This window comes from Lolium perenne, chromosome 4 (assembly GCF_019359855.2).
Source record: "Lolium perenne isolate Kyuss_39 chromosome 4, Kyuss_2.0, whole genome shotgun sequence".
NCBI lineage: Eukaryota > Viridiplantae > Streptophyta > Magnoliopsida > Poales > Poaceae > Lolium > Lolium perenne.
Window position 1 is genome coordinate 130,251,163 of NC_067247.2, and position 10,369 is coordinate 130,261,531.

At 48.9% G+C, this 10,369-nt stretch overlaps 2 protein-coding genes across 2 annotated transcripts; both read right to left on the reverse strand.

Moving 5' to 3' along the window:
* Positions 1-4,206: 4,206 nt before the first annotated feature.
* Positions 4,207-4,737, reverse strand: LOC127347190 (uncharacterized mitochondrial protein AtMg00810-like). The gene has a single exon (XM_051373405.1). It carries the CDS (start codon positions 4,735-4,737, stop codon positions 4,207-4,209), a length of 531 nt encoding a protein of 176 aa, XP_051229365.1.
* A 174-nt stretch (positions 4,738-4,911) lies between these two features.
* On the reverse strand, positions 4,912-8,316 carry LOC139839122 (uncharacterized). The gene is made up of 5 exons (XM_071829168.1): positions 7,975-8,316; positions 7,083-7,911; positions 6,754-6,968; positions 6,309-6,468; positions 4,912-5,843 (listed from the first exon to the last, which is right to left on the reverse strand). The coding sequence occupies exons 1-5, from the start codon at positions 8,314-8,316 to the stop codon at positions 4,912-4,914; spliced, it is 2,478 nt and encodes an 825-aa protein (XP_071685269.1).
* Between the last annotated feature and the right edge of the window lie 2,053 nt (positions 8,317-10,369).

Sequence of the window (10,369 nt, forward strand, 5' to 3'; positions counted from 1 at the left end):
AGTGTAGCATCGCGCGGTGGTTATCGTTATGTTCTAACCTTCACGGATGATCTGAGTAGATATGGATATATTTACTTTATGAAACATAAGTCCGAGACTTTTGAGAAGTTCAAGGAATTCCAAAGTGAAGTAGAAAATCAACGTAACAAGAAGATTAAGTTTACAACGTTACGATCGCGGAGGCGAATATCTGAGTTATGAGTTTGGCATGCATTTAAAGAAATGCAGAATACTTTCACAGTTGACACCGCCGGGAACACCACAGCGTAATGGTGTGTCCGAACGTCGTAATCGAACTCTGTTAGATATGGTTCGGTCTATGATGTCTCTTACCGATTTGCCATTATCGTTTTGGGGTTATGCATTAGAGACAGCCGCATTCACTTTAAATAGGGCACCATCTAAATCCGTTGAAACGACACCGTATGAACTATGGTTTGGAAAGAAACCTAAGCTGTCGTTCCTTAAGGTTTGGGGTTGCGAAGCTTATGTAAAGAAGTTACAGCCTGACAAGCTAGAACCCAAAGCGGAGAAATGCGTCTTCATAGGATACCCTAAAGAAACAATTGGGTACACTTTCTATCACAGATCCGAAGGCAAAATCTTTGTTGCCAAGAACGGATCCTTTCTTGAGAAGGAGTTTCTCACTAAAGAAGTGACTGGAAGGAAAGTAGAACTCGACGAGGTTAATGAACCTTCTCTCATAGATCAGAGTAGCGCAGTGCCGGAAGAAATTCCTGCACAGTCTGCACCGATAGGAGAGGAAGCGAATGATGATGATCATGAAACTTCGAACGAGGAAGCTGCGAACCTCGCAGATCGACGAGGGAACGTACCACTCCCGATTGGTATGATCCTGTCTGAATGTCATGATTGTGGACAACAATGATGAGGACCCTGCGACGTATGAAGAAGCAATGATGAGCCCAGATTCCAACAAATGGCAATAAGCCATGAAATCCAAAATGGGATCCATGTATGATAACAAAGTATGGACTTTGGTAGACTTACCTGATAGCCGCAAGGCTGTCGAGAATAAAAGGATCTTTAAGAGAAAAACAGATGCTGATGGTAATATTACTGTCTATAAAGCTCGACTTGTCGCAAAAGGTTTCCGACAAATTCAAGGAGTTGACTACGATGAGACTTTCTCACCTGTAGCGAAGCTAAAGTCTGTGAGGATTTTGTTAGCAATAGCTGCATTTTTCGATTATGAAATCGCGAGATGGATGTCAAAACGGCGTTCCTTAATGGTGATATTGAGGAAGAGTTGTATATGGTACAACCCAAGGGTTTTGTCGATCCTGAAAATGCTGACAAGGTATGCAAACTTCAGCGTTCCATTTATGGACTGAAGCAAGCATCCCGGAGTTGGAATCTACGCTTTGATAGAGTGATCAAAGACTTCGGTTTTATACGGACTCATGGTGAGGCCTGTATTTACAAGAAAGTGAGTGGGAGCTCTGTAGCGTTCCTGATATTATATGTAGATGACATATTATTGATTGGGAATGATATAGAACTATTAAGCAGTGTTAAAGGTTATTTGAATAAATGTTTTTCAATGAAAGACCTTGGTGAAGCAGCATACATTTTAGGCATCAAGATTTATAGAGATAGATCAAGACGCATAATAGGCCTTTCACAGAGTACATACTTGGACAAGATTCTAAAGAAGTTTAGAATGGATGAAAGCAAGAAAGGGTTCTTGCCTATGTTGCCAGGTAAGGACTTGAGTAAGACTCAAGGACCAGCTACAGCGAGAAGAAAGAGAGGATGAGCAAGATCCCCTATGCTTTGGCGGTAGGCTCTCTCATGTATGCCATGTTGTGTACTAGACCGGATATCGCACATGCTTTGTTAGTTTGACCAGCAGATATCAAAGTGATCCAGGAATGGAACAACTTTGGACAGCGGTCAAGAATATCTGAAGTACTTGAAAAGGACTAAGGATATGTTTCTTTGTTATGGCGGGGACCAAGAGCTCGTTGTAACTAGTTACACCGATGCAAGTTGGAACACCGATCCTGATGACTCTAAGTCTCGGTGCGGGTACGTGTTTATATTGAATGGTGCGGCAGTAAGCTGGAGCAGTTCCAAGCAGTGCACGGTGGCGAAATCTTCAACAGAATCTGAATATATAGCGGCTTCAGAGGCTTCATCGGAAGCGGTATGGATGAAGAGGTTCATTGTTGAGCTTGGTGTGGTTCCTAGTGCATTGGACCAGTTAGTCATTTATTGTGACAACACGGGTGCCATCGCCAATGCAAAGGAACCAAGGTCACACAAGAAGCTGAAGCATATCAAGCTGCGTTTTCATTCGATTCGCGAGTACATCGAAGATGGTGAAGTAGAGATTTGCAAAGTACACACAGATCTGAATGTTGCAGATTCGTTGACTAAAGCTCTCCCTAGGGCAAAGCATGACCAACACCAGAATGCTATGGGTGTTAGGTACCTTACAATGTAATCTAGATTATTGACTCTAGTGCAAGTGGGAGACTGTTGGAGATATGCCCAAGAGGCAATAATAAAGTGGTTATTATAATATCTTTGTGTTTATGATAAAAGTTTGCATACCATGCTATAATTGTATTAACCGAAACATTGATACATGTGTGTTATGTAAACAACAAGGAGTCCCTAGTAAGCCTCTTGTATAACTAGCTTGTTGATTAATGGATGATCATGGTTTCGTGATCATGAACATTGGATGTTATTAATAACAAGGTTATGTCATTAGTTGAATGATATAATGGAAATAAGCTTTCGATACATAGTTGTCTTAGTCCTTCGACCATGAGATCATGTAAATCACTTACACCGGAAGGGTACTTTGATTACATCAAACGCCATTGCGTAAATGGGTGGTTATAAAGATGGGATTAAGTATTTGGAAAGTGTGAGTTGAGGCATATGGATCAATAGTGGGATTTGTCCATCCTGATGACGGATAGATATACTCTGGGCCCTCTCGGTGGAATGTCGTCTGATTAGCTTGCAAGCATATGATTTGATCATAAGAGATGACATACCGCGGTACGAGTAAAGAGTACTTGTCAGTAACGAGGTTGAACAAGGTATGGAGATACCGATGATCAAACCTCGGATAAGTAAAGTATCGTGTGACAAAGGGAATTGACATCGTATGTAATTGGTTCAATCGATCACTAAGTCATCGTTGAATATGTGGGAGCCATTATGGATCTCCAGATCCCGCTATTGGTTATTGCTCTGAGAGGAGTCTCGACCATGTCTGCATAGTTCGCGAACCGTAGGGTGACGCGCTTAAGGTTCGATGTCGCATAAGTAGATTTGAGTATGGTATGGAGACAAAGTTTGTTCGGAGTCTCGGATGTGATCCAGGATGTCACGAGGAGGTCCGGAATAGTCCGGAGAATAAGATTCATATAAGGGAAGTTGATTTCTGGGTTTCGGAAATGTTCGGGATTTTTTCGGTGGTTGACTGGAAGGTTCTAGAAGGTTCCGGAGGGGTCCTCCATGGGGCCCACGACCTAGGAGGCCTAGCATGGGCCGAGGGGATGCTCCCTGGCCTAATGGGCCAGGGGCACATGGCCCCCAAGGCCCAGGCCGGCCAACCCCCTAGGGTTTCCTAGGGGGGGATCAACTTGGGGGAGGGGAAAGCCCTCTCCCCCCTCTTGGCCGCCGCCCCCCCCAACCCTAGATGGGAAGGGGGGCCACCTTGGCCGGCTGGCCCCCTATATAAAGAGGGGAGGGGTGGCCGGCCACACCCCCCATCCATTGCCTCCTCCTCTGGCCGCCTCTCCCTCCACCATACGCTGCTCCGGCTTAGGCGAAGCCCTGCAGCTTTTCTTCCTCCACTACCACCACCACGCCGTCATGCTGCTGGAATTAGGAGGAGATCTACCACACCTCCGCTGCCCGCTGGAACGGGAGAGGAAGGAGCTTCATCGACACCGTACGCGCGACCGAGTACGGAAGTGCTGCCGGATTGCAGCACCGGGGACGATCGTCTACACCAACAACGAGATTAATCTCGTAGGCTTTGGAATCTTCGAGGGTTAGTCTCATCTCCATCTCGTTGCTTAGATCTTGTAGATTAGATCTTGGGTGTTCCATAGATTAGATCTTGGATTTATTCGTCTTACGGTAGGAATTTTTTTGTTTTCTATGCTACGAATCCCATCAATGAGGCCGTATGTGAAGTCCATAAGACACCGTGAGTCATATGTAGCGCAAAATACGCTTAACAGCAGACCAATGGGTGTCACGAGGCGCCTGTAAATACTGACAAACTCGGTTGACAGCAAAAGAAATATCTGGTCTCGTAATCGTCAAGTACTGGAGACCACCAACAATGCTCCTATAGTCCGTCGCATCCACAGAGGATAAAAGCTCACCATCAACAGCCGTAATTTTGTCAGTGGTAGACATGGGTGTAGTCGCCGTTTTGCACTTAAGCATCCCAGCCCGCTGTAGCAATTCCAAGGAGTACTTCTTTTGTGTCATAAGTAGGCCATGAGCACTAGGGGAAACTTCAACACCAAGGAAGTAATGAAGTTTACCAAGATCTTTGACAGCAAAATCAGCACCAAGAGAACGAACAAGGGCATCAGCAGCGACCTGGGACGAACTGACTAGTATAATATCATCCACATAGACCAATAAGTACATAGTGACCTCTGGCTTCTGAAGAAGAAATAAAGAGGAGTCAGCTGTAGATGGCGCAAAACCATGAGCTCGCAAGACGAGCATGCCAGGCACGAGGAGCTTGCTTCAAACCATATAGTGTTTTGGTGAGACGACAGATATAATCAGGATGATCAGGGTCGGCCAAACCAGGCGGCTGTCGCATATAAAACTCCTCCTCCAGAACTCCATGAAGAAAGGCATTCTGCACATCCAACTGACGAAGAGACCGACCACGAGTCACAGCAATAGACAGAAGCAACCTGATGGTGGTAGGCTTGACCACTGGACTGAAGGTGTCTTCATAGTCAAGACCATAACGCTGACGAAAACCCTGGCAACAAGGCGCGCTTTGTAGCGCTCAATCGATCCATCAGAATGTTTCTTCACTTTGAAAACCCATTTGGAGTCAATAATGTTGACCCGCGGCGGTGAGGGAACAAGAGTCCAGGTCTCGTTGCGAAGAAGAGCATTATATTCTTGTTCCATAGCCTGTCGCCAATGTGGAATACCCATAGCAGCCTGATATGTACGAGGTTCAGAAGACGGATCCGCAACGGCAGCAGCCATGCACGCAGCATACCACGCAACTGTGCCATCAGTGCGCTCCAGAGGACGGTAAATGCCACTGCGACTGCGTGTGTGTGGACGGAGGACAGGAGCCTTCGATGTCGATGGTGCATCCGAAGAGGACCCAGCAGACGAGGGGCTGGGCGATGCATCAGATGATGGCGTCGGTGAAGCACCAGGTGAGCTGTCCGGCGAAGAGGGCACCCCAGGAGACGCGTCTGGCGTCGGGGACCGCGGGGATACCACGGGTGGCGAAGGCGGGCCATCGCCAGGAGACGACGCACGCGGCGACAGTGGCCGAGGCGACGCAGCAGGCGTGAAGGGCTGGGGCGACGGCCCAGCACCAGGCGAGGACGCGCGCGGCGTCGAGGGGGCGTCGTCTGCATGGGCACGCGATTCCACGCCATGCATGGGCGGATCGACGTGGGAGGCAGGCGGTGGCGAGGGAGCTGGGTCCCGGTGTGCATGGGCACGCGACCCCATGCCATGCATGGGCCGATCGATGTGGGAGGCAGGGGGCGTGTCCAAGGGAGGTTCCGTCGCCTCCAAAATTTCCAAGCGAGCCCTACATCCAGTTCCTGCACCATGGTTAGGCAACAATACTGGAGAGTATGCAACATCATCAAATTGGTCAGAGGCAATAGAGGATGAATGCAGTGATGGTGGGTCGGTGGTGGACACAGGGAGTTTGGAAAATGGAAAGACACGCTCATCAAAGATGACATCCCGGGATATGTAAACACGATTAATGGGAACATGAAGGCATTTGTACCCTTTGTGAAGAGAACTATAGCCAAGGAAGACACACTTTTTAGACCTAAATTCCAGCTTGCGTTTGTTGTAAGGGCGCAAATGAGGCCAGCAGGCACACCCAAACACTTTGAAGAATGTATAGTCAGGCTGTTCATTAAGCAAAAGTTCTATAGGAGTCTTCATATTAAGAACACGAGTGGGAGTACGGTTGATGAGAAAACATGCAGTGGTGAAAGCATCACTCCAAAACCGAAAAGGAACCGATGCATGGGCCAAAAGAGTAAGACCAGTTTCGACTATGTGACGATGCTTACGTTCGACAGAACCATTTTGCTGATGTGTATGTGGACATGCTAAACGATGCGCGATCCCAAGCGACTGGAAGAAGGAGTTAAGGTTACGATACTCACCACCCCAATCCGACTGGACATGAACAATCTGGTGCTTGAGAAGGCGTTCAACATGTTTCTGGAACTGAACAAAGATATCAAAAACATCAGATTTACGCTTAATAAGATAAAGCCAAGTGAAACGACTGTAAGCATCAACAAAACTGACATAATAATTATGACCACTGGTGGAGGTTTGGGCAGGACCCCATACATCTGAAAAAACAAGTTCTAGAGGATGTGTCACCTCACGACTAGACTCTGAAAAAGGAAGTTGATGACTCTTCCCCTGCTGACAAGCATCACACACTACTACATCTTTATTACTAGGAATGCTAGGAAGCTCATGACGACGCAACACATGACGAACTATAGGGGTGGCAGGATGACCAAGGCGAGCATGCCACTGTGACGGCGAGACGCGAACTCCACTGAAAACCCGAGATACTCCAGGATGCTCCAGACGATAGAGGCCCTGGCATAGGCGCCCACTAAGTAGAACGTCCCGTGTGTCCCGGTCCTTAATGAAAAGATCAAAAGGGTGAAATTCACAGAACACATTATTATCATAAGTGAGTTTAGGAACTGAAAGAAGATTACGCGTCACAGATGGTACTTGAAGAATGTTGCGAAGTTGGAGACTCCTATTGGCATGACTAGTGATAAGAGATGCTTGACCAATATGGGAGATGTGCATACCTGCTCCATTGGCGGTGTGGACCTTGTCGGAACCTTGATAGGGCTCGCGAGATTGGAGCTTCCCCATCTCGCTAGTCAGGTGCTCCGTAGCCCCAGAGTCCATATACCAGTATGGATCAACAGAGTAGGACTGAGTGGAACCCTGGGACTTGGGCGGCGGGGCAGGCTTGTCTGCCATGGCGACTTGTCGCGCAGCGTTGCGTGTGTCCTTGCCATCATTACCAAGGCCAAGAAAACTCTTCTGAAAGCGACGATGGCACTTGGAGGCCCAGTGACCGTCAAGGCCACATAACTGGCACACGCGGCGACCCCCACTCCCGGGCAGGGTCGTCGGGATCGACGTGGGCTGCGGCGACGGAGGCGTGGCACCTCCCTTTGCTGGCGCGGGCGACGAAGGGCCCTTGTAGGCAGCGTTGGCAGATGCGGAGGAACCACGGTTGCGGTTGGCACGCCGCGCCTCGACGCGCTGCTCAGTGAGAAGAAGACGGGAGTAGACCTCATGCGCCATAAGTGGTGAAGTCTGTGCCCGCTCGTTGATGATCTCAACCAAGCCATCATACTCCTCATCCAGACCATTGACGATGAAGGAGTTAAACTCGGAGTCGGTAAGCGGGAGGCCGATGGATGCCAGCGTGTCGGCAAGTCCCTTGACCTTGTTGTAGAACTCCGTGGCTGAAGAGTCGAGCTTCTCGCAATCGCCCAGCTCACGGCGAAGGGAGCTGGCGCGAGCCTGGGATTGAGAGGCAAACGAGCGCTCGAGGATTGTCCAAGCCTCCTGGGACGTCTTGGCAAAGACAATGAGCCCGGTGACGGACGGCGAGAGCGACCCCTAGATGGAGGAGAGGATCGCTTGGTCCTGGCCCGTCCATACGCGATGCGCTGGGTTATATACCGGCCCGTTGACGCTGTCCACAAGCGCCGGGGGGCACGGAAGAGAGTCGTCGACATAGCCGAGGAGGTAGTGGCTGCCGAGAAGCGGCAGAACTTGCGCACGCCAGAAGATGTAGTTGTCCGGGGTGAGCTTCACGGTGATGTGGCTGCCAAAGTGAAACGGCGTAGGCAGCGATCCCGTGTGAAAAACTGCCGGAGGCGTATACGCCATCGGGGCAGCCGGTGCAGATGGAGAAACCGTCGCCATCACGGGAGTTGTCCCGGACGAGGGCGCGGAGGCCACCAGCGGGGCGTACGGCGTGAGGGCCGACGCGGAGAGGCCCGCCATCCAGGCTGCCGCCATCGCCTCGGTCGTGAGAGGCTAGGGCGATGCAGCAGGAGCGGAGGCAGCGGGCGGGGGCGCGGGCGACGTGGATATCGTCTGCGCGAGTCCCGGCGACGAAGAGGCCGAGGGCTGGTTGGAGAAGAAGGAGCCGATGCTCATCGTCCCGATCGGGGGGGCCATGGCCGCATGATCGATCAGACGAGAGAGGAGGGCCGCAAGCGACGCGGGGAGGTAGCCGGCGTTGGAGGACCCGGAGGTGGCGGCGCTCGACATGGCGGCGACGGCGGCTGTGCGGGTGACGGCGGCTACTAAGGCGGCGCGAGCGGCGGCTAGGGTTTGGGCGGAAGCGTGGAACGTACCAAGTCTGATACCATGTAATACAATGTAATTGGGGGAAACCGGCTCAACCCTCAAAGGGGTGGCCTAACACATATATATATATATGGGTGTGTCATACAAGAGTACATACGTACAATATACATAAGCTATACATAGTCTAACAGCCACAGGAGGATCTACTGCCACCTCAGCCATAGGATGTTGAACTGACAGGTTCAACAACATGTACAGACTCGGGATCGCAAAATAAACTTTGATCTTTTGGCCTCTACCCTAGTGAAGGGCAAGGTCAACATGGCCGCAAGAAATAGTACTCCAACAAAGCTCAAGACCAAGCCCATGCAGAAACCTAAGGGGAAGAAACCAACCAAGACCAATGCATGCAGTGCCAGATTTGGCAGATCAAGACCTAGACGATTGAAGCATTTGCGAGGAAATTGTGCACACATATAATCCTAGAGAGGCATTGTTGCAAAACAAAGACTACACATCAGCAGGGATATAATCCAAAGCGCTTCAAGATAGGTGAATGAAATTGGCCGCCCAATGGTAAGAATGTGTTAGCTTCAAAAAAGAGCATTTCCTTCATGACGACGGGCAGTGTTCGATCGACTTTGCATAATTGTTGTTAAACCTTTTCAACTTCAATATGATTAATTAATGCGTCCACCATGAGATTCTACACATTGTTTTTTTTATGTAACCATATTTTCATTACATAAACAGTTTACAGAGATTACACATATGGTCACCACACAAGATAAATATTTGTGTCAAGCAACTTTGCACAAGGAAACCCACAAGAAGTAAAACTACAAGTTCACCCTTGGAGAAACCCGTGCCTCGCCGAAACATAATTGTTAGTACTTTACATGTTGTTTTCACATTCCAATAGCTTCGTTCTATTCACTCACTACATGATGACTAGCTATTCTCTGAGAGTTCGATATAAACCGTTGAGTCAAATCACCCTTGTTTCATCACTCTGCACTTTAAATCCCAACTAAAGTGGAAACCACGTGTAGTTTTGTTGCCATCATCGACTTGAAATCTGCATTTATAACTACCTAGTTAAGGAGTAACATTTGATAGACCTTAAGTAAGTCGATCCACAACCCAGATCGCGTTAGGACCTCATGTCTAAGCGCATAACATCATTGATTCAGACTAAGAAATGCCAAGTTTTTTTTTTTTGAAAATGCGAGGGTCCCGATGGACCCATTGCTTATATTAACATTGAACAAGATTACAACATAGCTCAAACCAAAGTTTTGTGCTCTGAAAACTAGATCCTAAACAAATAGTGTCTACAAGCACACATAAAAGACAAGCTTCTGAACTAGGCTGCCTACCCAAAAGAATACAATCCGGAGACTACCCACTAGTACCGAGGTCGCGCCAGAATCTTCTTCTTCATGATGATCTTATCCGCCGGCATCCTCTTCTTCATGATGATCTTCTCCGCTGACATGTGGTGCTTCGTCCTCTCGCTCGCCATGGTCTACATGCGCACCATTTGTTGGGGCCGGCCGCGCCTGGTTGTCCCGCATGAAACCGCGCCTCAGCAGGTGCTCCTCCAATTATCCGAAATCAGGGTTGATCCAGCGCACGAGTTTGCATGATCGACACAGACATCTTATCTGGCGCCTATTGTTTCGAATCATGTCCTCCTTCGCGTCTTTCTTGTATCTAGAGATTCGAGTGGAACTCATCGAGAGGGCCATGGTTGCCT

Coding starts and splice junctions, on each gene's coding strand:
- LOC127347190 (XM_051373405.1), bottom strand. CDS start 4,737: ATGCTCGTCTTGCGAGCTCATGGTTTTGCGCCATCTACAGCTGACTCC.
- LOC139839122 (XM_071829168.1), bottom strand. CDS start 8,316: ATGGCGGCAGCCTGGATGGCGGGCCTCTCCGCGTCGGCCCTCACGCCG. Junction 7,912..7,974: donor TGGACAGCGTCAACGGGCCG/GTATATAACCCA, acceptor TCCTCCATCTAG/GGGTCGCTCTCGCCGTCCGT. Junction 5,844..6,308: donor GCAAAATGGTTCTGTCGAAC/GTAAGCATCGTC, acceptor CATACTCTCCAG/TATTGTTGCCTAACCATGGT.